General features: G+C 38.8%; 1 protein-coding gene across 4 annotated transcripts in view; it reads left to right on the top strand.

Annotated features, from left to right (window-relative positions):
* Nucleotides 1-17,761, top strand: part of DCC (DCC netrin 1 receptor) — a 1,139,939-nt gene that overhangs the window by 1,102,124 nt on the left and 20,054 nt on the right. For 3 of the 4 annotated variants that reach the window (XM_058692060.1, XM_058692061.1, XM_058692058.1), the window contains one exon: nt 7,866-8,078. In XM_058692060.1, the coding sequence (XP_058548043.1) occupies nt 7,866-8,078 (213 nt within the window). The remainder of the gene's footprint in view (nt 1-7,865; nt 8,079-17,761) is intronic. The other variant, XM_058692059.1, reaches the window with a different exon arrangement.

The raw sequence follows: 17,761 nt of genomic DNA, 5'->3' as shown, positions 1-17,761 counted from the left end.
TCAATGTCTTATAGTTTTCAATGTACAGATCTGTAACCTGCTTGGTTAAATTTATTCCTAAGTGCTTTTTTTCTTTTTGATACAACTGTAAATGAGATTGTTTTCTTAATTTCTCTTTCTGATAGCTCATTGTTAGCATATAGAAATGCAACTGATTTTTGTATATTGATTTTATATCCTAAGGATAGTATTTCATTTGTTTTAAGGAAAGTAGGTATGGAGAGAGATTCTCAATCTATTGTATACACCCTGGTGGTTTCTCCTATGCCATTTGACTGTTTTTCTTTTTTTCTTCAAGCACAGCAGTTTAAAATCGATTTTATGGCTTTCTTCCCTTAGTTAGGAACAGGTGACTCAGCAGCTCATGTGAGATAGGATGTTTTGTAATAGATAAGATGGTAACAGCAATAAAATATATTTGTGAGGTAAGCTATATTTTTTCCAACCCAACAGGGACAGCGCTAAGAAATCATAAATCGTCTAGATGTAGCAAGGTTAGAATTAAAAGGCATCAAAAATCTGCCAAGAGAGAATTAGATTTATTTTCCCTTTTCTCACTGCACATCGTGTCTACGTAATAGAGTTGTGTGCAAAAACTCAAGGAAAAATAATTCCCCAAACCATATCAAAGGGGACTAAACGAGGAAGATATGGGAAGTCTAGGAAGCAAAAATTTCCAAATCCCAGGACAACTAGGAAAAGAATTCCAGTCAAATAATTCAGAAGTCACAAGGCCCTTCTCCTGCTTCTGAAATGTACTCTCCCCAGAAAGAAAGAGAGGATTATAATTTTAGTCTAGCTTTTCCCTCATCATATCACTGTCTAGTGTTTTCTTTTGATTTCATCTATATTCTCTGACTTTAAAATGAAGCATGAGAAGAATGTGTAAAATGACCTTTATCTCTCCACCATAGCAAGACCAAGACAAGCCAAAGTTCACTTCATTTATTTTTAAGAAGTTAACTATTTTATTTGATTCATGATGTGTTCCTGTAGTTTCTTTTTCTCTTTTAAAGACATAGTTCTTTCTGAGAATTCAGCATCCCATTTATTCTTTCTTTTTTCTCTTGATTTGGTGCAACATGCAAAACTGCCTCATTGAATCACAGGAATAATCATTCCAAAAGTTAAATGTCAATGAAAGCAAAAATAATAAGTAATCTAGTATAATTTTCTCCTCTTTCCCCACCAGCCAAAATAAGTTACACGGAGAAACGCAATACCAATGGGATAGAGATACATATATTCCACCCAACATGAACTAGAGAATTCACAGGGGAAGGGAGGGGAGGGTGAATTGTGAACAAATAATACAATCTACCACAGATTACTGTTCACCAGGAGGACTTGGGTGTGTCACCATTTCTCATTGTAGAGTCTATGTTTCAGATCATTCCACAGTGTGTGTATTCATTTCTTAGGCTGCCTTGATAAGGGACCATAAACCAGGTGGCTTAAAATGATAGAAATTTATTCTCTCATAGTTCCAGAGCTAGAATTCCAAAATCAAGGTGTTGTCAAGGTTATGTTCCCTCCCAAGTCTCTAGGGGTGGATCCATCTTTGCCTCTTCCAGTTTCTGGTAGTCCCAGGTGTCCCTTGGCTTCTGTAACTCCAATATCTGCCTCCCTCACATGGCTGTCTTCCGTCTGCTTGAAGAGATTATATAGACCCAGACCTCTAAGGGCATGAATATTTAGGGGCCAGAGGGCAGACTTTTATGAATAGAATTGTGTCTCCCAAAAAGATATGTTGCAGTTCTAACCTCCAATACTTGTGAATGAGATGTTATTTATTTATTTATTTATTTTTAATTTATTTTTGGGACAGAGAAAGACAGAGCATGAACGGGGGAGGGGCAGATAGAGAGGGAGACACAGAATCGGAAACAGGCTCCAGGCTCTGAGCCATCAGCCCAGAGCCTGACGCGGGGCTCGAACTCACGGACCGCGAGATCCGCTGAAGTCGGACGCTTAACCGACTGCGCCACCCAGGCGCCCCGAGATGTTATTTAGAAATAGGATCTTTTCAGATGTTATCAAGTTAAGGTAAGGTCATGCTGAATTAGGGTGAGTCCTAATCTAATATGGCTGTATCCTTACAAGAGAAGGGACTCAGACACACAGGGAGAAGATGGCTATGTGACAACAGAGGCAGAGATTAGAGTGATGCATGCCAATCCAAAGAACATTAAGTGAACTGCGACAAAATGTGTTTTTATTTGTGCTTAGGGACTACAGATTGGTTTATATCTGTGGTTACAGTCTCATGTACCACTCTGGTGCAGGACTTTGATAGTGGAGCAGGCTGTATATGTGGGGGCAGAGGGCATATTGGAAATCACTGTACCTTTTACTCAGTTTTGCTGTGAACCAAAAATGCTTTTACAAAATAAAGTCTACTAGATATAAAGGAATGAATGAATGAATGAATGAGTAAATAAATGAATGAAATAAAGAAACATTTAGTCTCCTCAATAATTTTTAAAATTTTATTAATTTATTTTAAAGTAAGGATTATTAGGGGCGCCTGGGTGGCGCAGTCGGTTAAGCGTCCGACTTCAACCAGGTCACGATCTCGCGGTCCGTGAGTTCGAGCCCCGCGTCAGGCTCTGGGCTGATGGCTCGGAGCCTGGAGCCCGTTTCCGATTCTGTGTCTCCCTCTCTCTCTGCCCCTCCCCCGTTCATGCTCTGTCTCTCTCTGTCCCAAAAATAAATAAAAAACGTTGAAAAAAAAAAATTTAAAAAAAAAAAATAAAGTAAGGATTATTAAATAAGGGTGATTAGATAACTATAATATATAATATAAATATAAAATATATAACTATTATATTAAGTTATATAAAAAAAGGATTCCTAACAGAGTGCTTAGCATAGTAATTTTTGAACTTGATCTAAAATCAAAAGGCATGGACATACCACTCCTGGGCAAGATTTTACAGGTTTTTAAAATACACATTCAGTCATACATCAAGTGGTTTTGGAGCAAAAGGAATGTGCAGTGCCAAAGGAATAGGAACAGATCTGTGTTTCCAAGTGATTACTTAGAAAAGAAAAAAAAAATAAGCACCCTCTTTTGTAGGAAACTAAATATTCTCTAAATCACTGTCAGAACCAGTTAACTTCCAGCCATTCAGTATCGGCTTCTAAATGCCTTGGAGAACACTAAACACCCGTGTTCTTTCTCAAGCAGAAAACATTTCATGACTCTGGCTGGAGATGTCTTATTAGTCACCTTGAGAAACAACAAGTCACACATAGGAAAAGAAAAATCTGTGCCAAATGTGGAGACTCTCCTTCCTCCAAAGTTTGCTGAAAGACCTTCGAGTTGCACAAGAAATGAATCACTAAAACTCTGCCCTCAAAGATCTGCTGCTTTCTGAACTCAAAAAATAAAGCTTAATTTCTCTCCTACCACAAGGAAAAGAAAAATACAGGATATAGTACATTTGCATTACACACATTTGGTGATCCACTGATAAAGATTTATATATAGTTGTGACAGACAAATATCTCCTCTTCCTACTAATAAATTGTAGTCCTGTTCTTAGCTTCAATAGGCAAACTGTCCCTGGGAAAGAAGAAACAGTGCTATATTTTGAAAACGTCAACCAGTAGATAGTCTTGAGGCCCCATTTCTGCAAGTCACTATAAAATCAGCGCCACTATTTTCTCATCTTTGAAACAGGTAGATACTAGAGATTAGATGATTTTTTTACCATTCCTTTTAGTTTGTGTATTGTCATTGTTAATGAGAAGGCTGGTCACCTTCACCCATGTTATTTTTCTGTGGCAGCTCTCCCCTAAATTGGAAATCATATAATGGGACTTGACCTAGATAAAATCACAGACACAATGGAGCTAATGACTTTTTCTCTAGGGTCTTTGCAAGAATCCACCCTGTGAGGAAGGAACTGGGGTTACTCAGGAATTTTGCATGATGTTGCTCTGAGATTAATGAGGGACTTGGGTTCCTTAAGCATTCGTGTCTCAAAGTCTTTGTGTAGAGTTATTGGTGTGCTACATTTCCTTCAAATATTGCAATTTTAGATAGAAGAAAAATCCTCATTTCCATTTTTGCAATATTTTTGCCAGATACTCTGTAGCAATTATTTCTGTGTTGACATTAATTATTATAAAGTGCCTTGAAATTTGACTCTACTGTGTAATTGTATGCTATTTGTACAATGCATTCCCACTACTTCATCATTTGAAAACCAGTGCCTTGCCAGCACATATTTGATTCTCACTTTACTTTCTGAATTGCAAGGTGGCTATACTTTCCTGGGAAAAGAGAGGTTTTCTTTGCTTTCAGAGCTCTTCGCACATCTACATATCATATCACTGAGCCAGTTTGTTTCACACAGGTGTCTTGAAGCTGGCGCCTGAACTGGCCAAATGGGTTCATCTGACATGAGGGCTTTTCTCCTATGGAGCCATTGCTATTGCATCAAGAGTTTGGACTGCCTCAAACGTCAACCAGTTCTGAAAGCATTTCTTTTGCTCCACGTAAAATAATTATGAATTGTCTATGGAGAATCTGTACCTTGCCCATTGTACTAGGTATTAAGCAAACTTGCCATTTTTGAACAAAACAGAAATAGTCCCTTGTGGATTAGCGATGCGTTCTTTCTCCCATTTCCACCTAGCACTAGATTAGGCACTTTCCTTTTCATAATGGTTGGTGCTGGAGATTGACTTCCCCAAGTTCTTCTCTATCTGTGTGGAGCTCCCACTACTTCCCTCAGATATCTTCCCAGTGCAAATCATGGTGGCCACCTGAAGACCTGGGATGGAGGATGGGGCCTGTGGAGAATCTGCAATTTTAGAGATGCCAATGAGCAATGGCACTAAAGAGAATAGGAATGGGAGTGGCCACAGAACATTCCGCGATGCCACCAAAATTCCTGTGAAGCCTGAGGATTTTGAGAAACTAAATTTTAGAAGACTAAAAAAGTGCATGCAAATTTTATTAAACTTAATGTCACAATAATATTTTAACATAGATCTTTTTTATTTCAAAAATGTAGAAGCAATAGAACAGGAAAATATGAAGGATGGAATAAAGAAGCATATCACACAATATATTATTATTTCTCTAATGGTGAAAGCAGTTTTTAAAATATATGGATTTGGGGCGCCTGGGTGGCTTGGTCGGTTAAGCATCCGACTTCGGCTCGGGTCATGATCTCACGGTCAGTGAGTTCGAGCCCCGCGTCGGGCTCTGTGCTGACAGCTCAGAGCCTGGAGCCTGTTTCAGATTCTGTGTCTCCCTCTCTCTCTGCCCCTCCCCTGTTCATGCTCTGTCTCTCTCTGTCTCAAAAATAAATAAATGTTAAAAAAAAAAGAAATTAAAAAAATAAAATATATGGATTTATTACAATCCATCTTCAATAGAATTACTTAAGGCAGATTTCTAAGGAAAATTATGAAATTTCTTTCCCTGGAAGATATGGACCTGTAATAAAAATTAGCCCATTGGTGATGAAGATGGACCCAGGTCTGGGCTTCTACGTCTGCTTCTTTCTGATCTAAAGCTAAGAGATACTATATTTTTTTTTTTTCAACATTTTTTTTTATTTATTTTTGGGACAGAGAGAGACAGAGCATGAACGGGGGAGGGGCAGAGAGAGAGGGAGACACAGAATCGGAAACAGGCTCCAGGCTCCGAGCCATCGGCCCAGAGCCTGACGCGGGGCTCGAACTCACGGACCGCGAGATCGTGACCTGGCTGAAGTCGGACGCTTAACCGACTGCGCCACCCAGGCGCCCCGAGATACTATATTTTTATTCAGATATTGACCATTGGTCATTTTCTCCTTTAGATTAAATATGAGTCCAGAGTAAAACAAGCATAATTTTCTTTGTCTCTATACTGTCAACCATCTAATTACACAGTTTTTAAAGTTTTCATTTATTTGTTTGTTTGTAATCTCTTTGCCCAACGTGGGACTCAAACTCGGGACCCTGAGATTGAGTCACATACTCTTCCAACTGAGCCAGCCAGGGGTTCCTAAGAATACGAAGGAAAGAGAAACAGGTGTTCTTGTATTCAATCAAGACTGTTTAATTTGAATACAAGAACACCTGTTTCTCTCCCTTTATATATATTTTTTAAGATTTTAAGTAATCTCTATATCCAATATAGGACTCAAATTCACAATCCTGAGATCAAGAGTCACATACTCTACTGACTAAACCAGGCAGGTGCCCTTTTCTCCTTTATGTTCCTACAAACAATTTAGCTCCTAATAAACACCTGCCTGAAGTCTCCATCCCTCCTGCCCTTTTGTGAGAATCCACATCACCAAGGGTTTGCCTTAATGTTTTCCTTGCAGCCCCACCTTTTAATCTTGATATCTTGCATGCATGCACCCCTCCTCTCCATGGTAGGACTTCCTAGCTTAAAGAGGAAGCACTTCTCCTCAAACTCCTCTTACCCCCAGAGTTCTCTCCAGTTTGCTGTCTTGATTACATTTTCTTTGAAGAAATCTTTTGTCAACTTTGCCTGTTTACTAGCTCTGGTTGCTTTATGGCTACATCCTGTCCTCAGCCAACCCTATGTCTCCCTGCCTCCATCTTTGAATGGGGTAAGCCTGGAGGCTTCTCAGTGACCCAGAAGACCTCTAACCTTTCCGAATATAGAAAAATGAGTTTTAATATCAAATACCCTCTGAAGGCACATTTCACTTCTGCATATCTTTAATATAATGTCTTGATCTTTGGCATCTTTAATCTCTACTCCCTTCAGCATTATCAAGTTTTCTTTCTAGCTCCTCTGCCCTTTGCTGACCTCACTGAGCCTCCCAGAGAGTTGTCTCAAAATTATCTCGCAAACTAATTATCTTGAAATATTTCCTGGTTAAAAATTCTCTTTCAAAGTGAGATATTATCTCCTATCATTGCATTTTTCCCACTTACCCAATAGAGCTTTCTTTAAAAAAAAAAGTCATCAGAAATACTCTTATTTCATCAACCTTATACCTCCTATCCAGCTCTTTTCATTTACAGTTTCACCTGGACCTGGTGATTTTGAACATGAATGATAAAGTCAAGTCACAGTGTCCCTAGCATAAGAAACTGTCTTGCCAATATGTTAGTCTGACTCAACTGTGGTCTCTGGAGAAAAGGTGTGTCTCTGTATAAAAAAGTGTCCAAATACCCAATGGCAGTCACAAATGATTATGTGAAACGTCTTCAACTATAGTAATCTGACTGAAAATTGCGAGGTTTGCTGCCAAAGAGGAAAAATTACAATCCTGCAAAGTCAACTTTGCAGCAACTTGTTCCAGCAAAGTCATCTCTCATATAACTTTTTAGCTGGATGTGCTTCTTTTTTGTTTTGGAAGACAATGATAGTGGCTATTATTTGTATCATTTTATTAGCAATGCCTTGAACACCTGGTAACTCTGATTTGTTTGACAGTTGACATGGCATGTTTAAATCGCAGAAAAAATTGGCATATTGGCTGGCAGATAATAATGCAGCTGTAGCTGGGTTTGGGATATTGAATTTCACTGGCATTGCTCCTTGTGAAAGGAGAAATAACTCTTTTTTCTTGCTTCATCACTTATGATTACAGGGCCCCACCAGTTCAGGCAATAGAGTCAATGCTGTGTATATTTTACTATTCTTCCTGCAAGATAGATCCCTGTCCTGCTGGATCTATAGCCACTGTTTAAAGGGGTGGGGCTGCTATATCCCAGAAATGTATGAAGGGAGAGGAATGAGAATGTTCATAACTAGAAGAAAAGATTGTCCAGATCCTGACTTCTTTCTCTGAATTCATTCAGAGGCCCGTCAGCTGACTTAGGGGAAGCAAGCTCTGTCCTGGAATAATGAATGGCTTTTCTTGTCTCCATTGCAGCAGTGAGTGAAGGACCAACCACCCAGCAGCCACCCATGTTGCCCCCAGCACAGCCTGAGCATCCCAGCAGTGAAGAGGCACCAAGCAGAACCATCCCCACGGCCTGTGTTCGACCAACCCACCCACTCCGCAGCTTTGCTAACCCTTTGCTACCTCCACCAATGAGTGCAATAGAACCGAAAGTCCCTTACACACCACTGTTGTCTCAGCCAGGTAAAATGCTCATTTGTTCATATTTAAGTAGTTGTTATCCTTGGTGCCTCTACTTAAGTGCATGAGGGTTCCTGAGAAGGCCGGGTGCAATATATCTGTTCACCACTGATTGCATGCCCAGTATGCTCCTGTCTGTTACTGATGTTTATGGAACAGCTCTTAAGTACCTGCCTTGGCAAGCAACTGGATGGTTGTAGGTGCCCTTCGTTCCTTTGAAAAGTTGTTCATTGATCCTGAACCCTGCTGGACAATTTTCTGGTTCATTAGTCTGCCACATGGATTCTAGAATTTAAGGCTAGACTCCAAGACTAGAGGTAAAGATACAAAGGTCTGAAAAGCCACTTTTTTAGAGATAGGCATGTAATCCCATTATTCTGCTTTGTGCTTTTCAGTAGTCATCTTCTGGAAGTTCTTATGTCACTGTTCCAGGGCCAGAAAGGAGTATCAGAACAAGGGTAGAGTCCAACTTCTTAATTTTACGAATAAAAAAACCCCAAAAACTTAGGTAGCAAGTAGCATCTCTGTGGTGCCTATGATATTGTGCTTTATGAGAAATACACATGTGGTCATTCAGATGACCAAAATATATTTCTCATATATATTAGGTCTTCCTCCACAGTTTCTGGGCACTCTGGAGCTCATAGCTCCCCAAACCCTTAGAATTTCCTTACTGATAAGGGGGTAAAGGTGTCTTTTATTATGTTGATGAGCATGACATTTTTTTTGTGAACATGACTTTTGGATACCCCCCCAAGGGTGGGGGCTGGTTGCCAGGAGGACCAACCACATAATTAGAGGGTTGGAACTTCAGTCTCCCTCCCAACCTCCTGGGAGGAGAGAGGGGCTGAGGTGGAATCTACCAATGACCAATGACTTAGTCAATCATGACTGTGCAATGAAACCTGAATAAAAACCTAAGAGGGCAAGGTTTGGAGAGCTTCTGTGTTAGTTTATATGTGGAGATTTGGGGAGAATGATGTGACTGGAGAGGGCATAGAACTTCCATGCCCTTTCTCCATTCTTCACTCTATGTATCTCTTCATCTGGCTTTATCATACCCTTTAATACACTGGCAAACGTGTTTGCCTGAATTCTGTGAGCCACTCTAGAAAATTAATCACACCTAAAGAGGAGGTCGTTGGAACCACCTGTAGCCTGTAGCTCAGAAGCACAGATAGCAGCCTGGAGCTTGTGACTGGCATCTGAAGTCAGGAGTGGGAGGCAGTCCTGTCTGGCTTAATTCTTAACCTGTGAAATCTGATACTATTTCTGGATAGATCATGTCAGAACTGAGTAGAATTCTTAGATACTCTACTGGTGCCTAAGAATTGGTTAGTGTTGGTGGGAGGACCCACACACACACTCACACACCCAACACTGGAATTAGGGAACACCAACCTTAAATAATGCCTTTCTAATAAAATCAATCAGCATAGATGATAACCAGAGCCCCCAATTCCCAATGCAGTATTCAGTTTATCACTTCGTCTGGCATCCAGTGGCGCTAATCCAGAGCTCCTTTTTGTTTCTGTTAGGGATTAAGGGGGATAAGGGATGGCAGAGAGGGAAAGAAGAAGAGGAAGGAGGAAGAGGAAGGAGGAAGAGGAGGAGAAGGAGAAGAAAGAAGAAGATCAACAGACAGGATAAAAGATAGGCCAATAAATAGATAAGTAGATACATAAAGATAAAGAACTATGTAGTGCTTAAAAGTATTTGAACTATTGGAATAATTCTTAACAGCCCCAATATATCAAGCTTAAGAGAATAAAGTTTAATGGTTCCAAGTAATTAGAGGTGGCCCCCTTAATAGATACAGTTGGATTGGTCAACCTGCTATTTGGCAAGTATGTTTAAGTTTCAGTTACTCAGCTACCTACAGTAGTTGTAGTCACTACATTAGTTTATAAGCCTCATGATGACTGAAAAACTAGAAAAAAAATACTACTGTGATTATGACTGTTATCTTAGTATTAAGAACATATTGTGTTCCTGGTACCATATAAATTGATTTGTGTTCATCCCCTCTGGTGTTCTTCCTTCCCTGTGATATGTGGTGTGGATGCTCAGCTACCAGACCCTGGGAGGTGGGTTGGAGCACAGGAAGGATTCCATCCCTTGGGATGTATGGATGAGGTCTTCTCTGACACATAGGCTCAATGGAGGTCATGACTTCATTTCACAGGAAATAGCTCTTCAAATCCAAAAGAAGCCCACACTAGGATTAAAAGCAGATCTATATTGCCCAATCCCCTCTCTCATCCGCCACATCTATGCACTCCATGCACATTATGGGGAGAGTCTGCTACTTTATAGTGCCCTGAAACTACGAGGTCTTAGCTAATTGAGACAAGGACAAGTATAAAGGAAGCGAATTCATTTAATGAAATTCCTGCATCAAGAGCACACTGACTGATGATTTCTGATTGCACTGTTCCCCACTGCAATACCAACCAAGAGAATAGACCTTGGAATGACTGGTATTCGGGATAGATAGCAGGTAAACTGCAACTATTAACAATAACTAACTCTTTAGTGAACATGTGCTATATGGCTGCCATGCTTCTGAAGACTTGTAACAGTACATTTGATCCTCAGAAAAACTTTGTGAGGTAGCTACTTTCTTAACCCCATTTCATGGATATAGAAATTGTGACACAGATAATTTAAGTAGCATAGTTAAGTGTGCACAACTACTGAGTGATGAATCTTCTCCCATTCGGGTTTTTTTTTTTTTTTTTCTGACTACAGAAAGCATGAGTTCTGAAATTTTAGGAACTCATTTGTACGTCTTAGTTTGTGTCTAACTTATTTAATGACAACAGCAAAGGTAATTTTTTTTAAAAAACTTATTACATCAAATCAGGCCAAAACTGTTAAACAGAAAAAAAAAAAATCTGAAATAATTTTGAGTTGAGGAATACCAATTCCTCACAAGCCTTCTTCACTCACATTTTAATGAGGAAACATAAGAGGTTTAACTGTTTTATGCAAAAGAACACGTTTTATAACACAAAAAACTAATGTGCCAAAGCACTTTATACTGTTAACTATTCTCTCTAGTTGGAAGTAAAGATCAATTAAGTAAAGATTCACGTTGAAAAGAAGACGAAAATAAAATTCTGAAGTCTATTTCACATGAAAATTTACTGTGGCAGAAATATTTGGCTTGGAATACAATGTTTGGAAAACAACCCATGCTCCAGAGATATGGTGACAAAGAACCCTAATTTTAGAAAGAACATCTGACAACAGACAGAATAAAGCAATGGCATTGTTATTTACTCTTTATTGTTTTCTTCCAGTTACAATATTACCAAAGCGACCTTAAACAAAGTCTGACACAATGTAGGATAAATAAGTGTATTATGTCTTTAAAAGATGGGAAATAGAGTCCTTTCTGCTTTCTCTACACCTCTTCTCTCAAATAATAAGCATATCTGAGAACCATTCTCTGATCTAATGCCATGCGGGCAAGAACTCGTTTTCTTTTATTTCCATTGTATACTTAAGAGCCTTCTTTTTTTTTTTAAACCATTGTTCTTGTTTTTATTTAGATGATTTCTTAAAAACCATCTCTTCTTTCATACTTTTCCTATATCTTGGAGTTTTTGGTTGATTTTATATTTTCATGGTTCTCCTTTAAATGTCACCCTCCCCGCCCCCTCACCTCGAGGCATACCCTGCCATCACTTTGGAATTATTAAATGCCTTTCCTTTTCATGTTTCTCCTTCATTGTCTCCCTGTGATTCCTGTTCATTTCATAATGTCTTACCTCATGATTTTCAAATAAGTTCTTCCTGCATTGCTCCTGACACATGGTAAATAGTATGCTTTTAAGAAAGGGCTGATGTTTACTTATTCTAATAGAAAAAGAAAATTAGCAGACTGACAAATGTATTAGCTGTGACATTAACTACATGCTTCTTAGCCTAAAAGATGAAATACTTAGAGCTTTCAACAAATTTTAATTCTAAGAAAATCATTACTTTAGTCAAACTGATTGATGAAGTAAAGTCATTCTCTTGTCGGCTTAAAAAAAAAAATACCTGAAATAATTTTACTCTGGATTTCACAATAAAGGACTGCGTAATTTCTAATGAATTTATCTTTACTCACTGTGAGTAATTACTTCAGAATATGATAATGTGAGGCATTGCCATAATTTTTAAAGATCACACCAAATGAGAAGCTCCTTCTGCTTTGAAACCATTGAAATTAGGATCAAGGAAGAAACTCATTCCCTACTCATATTCCTGTGTGTGTTTTCTAAAGGGCAGCATGGTTGATCTGTGCCTCAGTTTGACTTCCAGTAAGGCACACAGAGTTGTGGTTGCAGGATGTGAAGGATACAGCAGCACATACTATGAGTAACCATCTCCACGGAGTTGGGGAGACTTTTGCAGTATTTTTATAGTGAGTGGTAATTAGAAAGTCATCTTGTTGTCATAACGACTGAAATTCTGCCTACCTGAAAACACCGATTCATTCCTTCATTTATTTTTCCTTTCCACCTGCCGTGTTAGAAATTTAGCTTACTAGGCTAGAGTATTTTCTGGCATTTCTTACAATTTCATCATCACCTCGTGATAAAGTGGTTCCGTTTTTTCAATGCTCCACAGTGAATAACTGTGCGGTCTTTACACATTTCAGGAAGGCTACAATCACTGCACTTTGCAAATCACAGATGTGGACATATAAGTGATTTGGCTTCATCCCCTTTCAGGTTAAATAGGAAATGTTTGATGGAGTGTTGTGCTTATGGCATTATAGATCTGACATAAATTCTACAAAGGGCCAAGATAGGGTTGTTGTTTGTTTTTTTTTTCTTCACTAGTTAAAAATGCCTTTTAGCTGTGAAGTGATCAGCTGCACTTTAAATGAACCTGGATTAGACCATTTGTCTTCTGAGGCTGTAATTCTAAAGAGAAAGAAAATCTGACCTCTTAAATAGTGACTTTTAGGGGCGCCTGGGTGGCGCAGTCGGTTAAGCATCCGACTTCAGCCAGGTCACGATCTCGCGGTCCGTGAGTTTGAGCCCCGCGTCAGGCTCTGGGCTGATGGCTCGGAGCCTGGAGCCTGTTTCCGATTCTGTGTCTCCCTCTCTCTCTGCCCCTCCCCCGTTCATGCTCTGTCTCTCTCTGTCCCAAAAATAAATTAAAAAAAAATGTTGAAAAAAAAAAAAAATAGTGACTTTTATACTAAACAGTAACTGTTTTCCAACATTAGCCCCCTGGAGTTCTTGTATCTCCATAAAGGGGTACATGTACTTTATTGGCCTCTATTTACACATTGCATTTCTACACACTTTTATTTACAAAGCAAAAACCTAGAACATTCTGATCTTTTCAATCTTCTAGGAATCAATATGTCAGTGGACATGACAAGACCAAAACTCACTTCATTGTACTACAAAATTGAGTTTGATTTTTCCTCTGCAAATTGTGGCATGTGCTTCAATTTGTCTGAGGACAGAGGACAAGGAGTGGGTGGAGGTGGCTGACAGTGGACAGAAAAGGCATTTGATTTATATTTTATGGCTGGTTGGGAAATCATGTGTTCCTGCCATAACCTGATCTTTTTGACAGGACTCATTTCAGTAAATATGCTATCACACAAAACTGCCAATAAATTACTGTAATACCTTAATACAATTGCATTCCCTGAGCCACTTGTAGGCCACCATTGGGGGTGTTCATCAAGGATACCACATGAGTGTTTCATTCTGCTGGAATTGGTCACAGGCAGAGGTCATGGGAGATCAGACACTCTTAAACAGGTGAAACAAGAGGGTCACTTTTCAGGCCGGTCAGGTCAAATAAATCATTTGCACAGCTAAGTAGGAGAGATGTGTTGATTTGAAGTTATTGGGGTCAATACCAGTCCATTTTAGAGAGGAAAATTACACTCACTTCTGTTAAACTTCATCTCGTATGTAAACTCATCTGTGTTTGTTTCTGTTTGTTTGTTTTTGCAGGTAGCTCCTTGAAATTGCCCTGTCCTCATTCCTAACAGATTTTGTTTTTTAATAGATGAAATCAGATTTGATTTGGTCTAGTCATCCTTAATTATCCCTTAGTAAAATGTAAGTCAAATTTGCCTTATGTATCACTAATGTTTGTGACTCTGGAGCCTAGTTGGTGTTTTAATAAAGTACTATTTATTCTAGAATGGGGTTCCACTATTTAAATAGGAAAGAGCTTTTTTAATTGCCTCCAAGGGAGGAAAATGGTTGCTAGAGGAAACACTAGGAGTAAGTCACGTGACTGGTGTCTCATTTATAAATGGCAAAACCGTGTCCTAAAAGGTTAAGCAGTTTGCCCAAGGTCAACAATTGAGCTAGTGGCCAAGTTTAAAGAATTCAGAGAAATAGAACATTGAAGGGAAACAAAGGATTTTACTTAACTTTATTTAACTAAGAATAGTTATTCTTAGGTCAACTTCTTTTTTCCCTATAAGAGGGCCTTTAGGATGATGCTAGTTATTAAATATCCTGAAGAAAGAACTGTTTTATAGAAGGTAGTTTGAGTTATTTAGCTTAGCATTTGAGTAAATGTTTTATTCCTTCATGTAGGCTAGAGGGAGGAAAGAAGTTCTAGCAAGAGTAGTGTCCACCAGGGACGGAGGACTAGTTCCTCTCTGCTCAAACTCACCTGTCCAACCTGTCAGTGTCCCTTTTCAGGGAGGTAAGGAACCAGGGAGCTGATATCTGTTGTTTTCTGTACCACACATCACAGATAGCCAGGACTTTGGAGTCCAGTGATAAAAATAAAGAACAATAAAAGGAAGTGTAACATGAAGATAAAAGTTAAAACACATGAGAATATTACTCAGAATGGGGGTTAGAGAATGTGAGGGTCCATGAGAATGAAAAACAAACAGTTGGCATTTCTTTAGAATTGCAAAAATCTATTGGCAGGAGGGGGTGAATGACTGCAGCTGAGTCAAAATTTGAGTTCATTCGATCAAACTTTTGCTCTCTTAAAAAAAAATAACATATTGCACCAGAAGTGGTTATATCATATATAAAATTGAGGTTAATTATAAACCTAATACAATTAAACTCTGGGGTTAAAGTATTGAGTTACCACCTACATAATCATAAGAGAAAATGAAAAAAATCTATTTTCAAAACTTTGTTACCAAGTACACTACATAATTTGAAACACATAATTTAAGAATGTCCTTGGAATTTTGCTGCGAGTGGGTGGCCTCATGAGTGCCAGAGAATGACAAGGGAAAGGATAGCAATAGGTTGTTTTCAAAGCAGGAAACATACCTTTCAGATTTCCTAAGAACATCAGAGGTCACATGGTTAACTACTACTGTATAAATTTTGTTATTTATGAAATATCTTGAGGATCAAAGTGATTTGTTAAATAAGCTTATGTGAGGGGCACCTTGATGGCTCAGTCAGTTAAGCATCTGACTTTGGCTCAGGTCATGATCTCATGGTTCCTGAGTTCAAAGCCCACATTGGGTGAGCTCAAGCCCCGTGTTGGGTGAGCCCTGCTTCTCTCTCTCTCTCTCTCTCTCTCTCTCTCTCTCTCATCTCTATCTTGCCCCTCATGGGATTCTCTCTTTCTGTCTCCCTCTCTCTCTGCCCCTCATTCACTTGCACCCTCTCTCTCTCAAAAAATAAAAAATTAAATAAGCTTATGTGAAATTAAAAAGTTAATGCTTTAGATTTTGCCACCTTTTATACTTTATAGTTTCACATTTCCAAGTGAATTCATGCCTACCGGAGAAGTAACTATAATCACCATTATTGATGAAGAGATAGACATTCAGAGAGGTTGAATAACTTGTAACTTCTCGAGGTTCATGTGTCATTATCCTTGGGACTTTTACATAAACCACCGTGAGCCCTCAATAAATATTTATTGAGTTGATCAGAATAGAACAATAAAGGTAAGAGCCAGAAAGTTATTTCAGGTCTTCATTTTCAAGTCGAATGATGACTGTAGGTGAAGCAAAGCAACTTGAGAATTGGCATAATCCTTACCTAAGGATTAGGTAAGCTGAAATCATTTCCAAAATCACAGTCATGTTTTCATAAAACATTATGTTCTGAACTCTGAATAACATCTTATTCTAACACTGAATTAAATCGCATAGAGTAGAGAAAACAATAATGAAGGCACCACCCCTGGAAAGTATTCACTAATTTAACATCCATACTGCGGTGGAGAATAACGTCTGCTTTGTTCCTAAAAAGCAGGAGTGCAGATCAGTGGAAATAGAGTCCTGAGTCTTTCCATTATGTCAGTTTGGGTATAATTTTGCTCCCCTGAATCCTATTTATTCTCATCTGTGAAATTTGATAGGCTTTCATCTTTAAAGAAGAATGAAACATACAAAATTCTAATAAGTCTTAATTACTGCAGACATAAGGATGGATATTCTCTCTGTATTTTCTTTTTCTTTGCTTTGTGAAAACGTATGAGTAAGAGAAAGGTTTTCACTCAAATGGATTCTGAACTGCATAGTGTGCATTGTAAGTATTCTAAGTTATTTGACAGAGTTCCTTATAGTTCATCAATTAATACCAGCTTCCAGTTGCTTTGTTCAGGAGCCAGGGGAAATTCTGAAACAAATGAAAAGTGTTCACATAAACCTCTGTGTTGATGGACGACTGAAAATGTGCTGTGAAAAATCTAGCACGCTGAAAGCAAAAGCTCTGTGATATTAAAATAAAGTGAGAAAACCATTGTTAAAATCATCTAGAGCTCTACTCCTTCTGAATGTTTATAATGTTTATCTTACTGGCAGGAACTTAACAGAATTCAAGTGGCCTGTTAAACAGCCTGTGTATTTCATAGCTAAGGTGGATGTTCTTATTGCCAGTCTGTTTATCTACTGGAACGTCAAGACTCTCAGTAAAGAATGCCCTTATCTTTTGTGGTAAAGGAATTCTAACAAACTGCTGCCACTGCTTCCTCTTCTTCCCCTTTCCTCTTCCTCTTTGTACTCTTCCTCCTCCTCTTCCTCCTCCTCCTCCTTCTTCTCTTTCCCCTCTTTCTCCCCCTTCCCCTTGCCCTCGTCCTCCTCCTCCTCCTTCTTCTTCTTGTGAAAAACAATGATAAGCAAGCCCTATTGATTTGAAACCAAGAGACATATTATGACATAATTGCACAGAGGCTTATAGGAATTAGGAGTAATGATAATTACAAGGATGCTCTTTTCACACCTACTCCAAAGTGCCCTCCTTAAACATCCTTCTTCCACATTCCCCATTCTCTTACCCACTTGTTTGTATCTCTGTACTTCTATGGTCACCTGAGCCATGATTTTTAGTAGAAACAGCATATTTCAAACTATAGTAATGTCTTGACCTAGTCCACCTTTCAAGGCTGAGATTGCCAGTTTAAACTTGAGTTTCAGTTGGTGTTGCATTTAAAATTGTAGTTCTTTGTTTATTCTCTTTTCAGCTCTCTGGAATGGTGCGTCAGTAAGTTCATAGAAATAGGCTGCTTAGTGCAGGACAAAAGGCAGGACAGTGGTGTCATGTGATGAGGAGTGTACCCCAGTCTTCCAGGTCTCTTCTCTGGCTGGAGCCAAATGCAACTGAAAAAGCATTTATAGGAAGAAAATAAGAAAACTCTAGGACCCAGCTTCCTTGCTCATTGGCTGGGTTAGCTTCAAATAAGTAATTTAACCTCTTTATGCTTCCATTTTTCACAAC

The sequence above is a fragment of the Neofelis nebulosa genome, chromosome 11 (genome assembly GCF_028018385.1).
Source record: "Neofelis nebulosa isolate mNeoNeb1 chromosome 11, mNeoNeb1.pri, whole genome shotgun sequence".
NCBI lineage: Eukaryota > Metazoa > Chordata > Mammalia > Carnivora > Felidae > Neofelis > Neofelis nebulosa.
The sequence above is the reverse complement of the archived record's forward strand: the minus strand, read 5'-3'. Positions and strand labels throughout refer to the sequence as shown.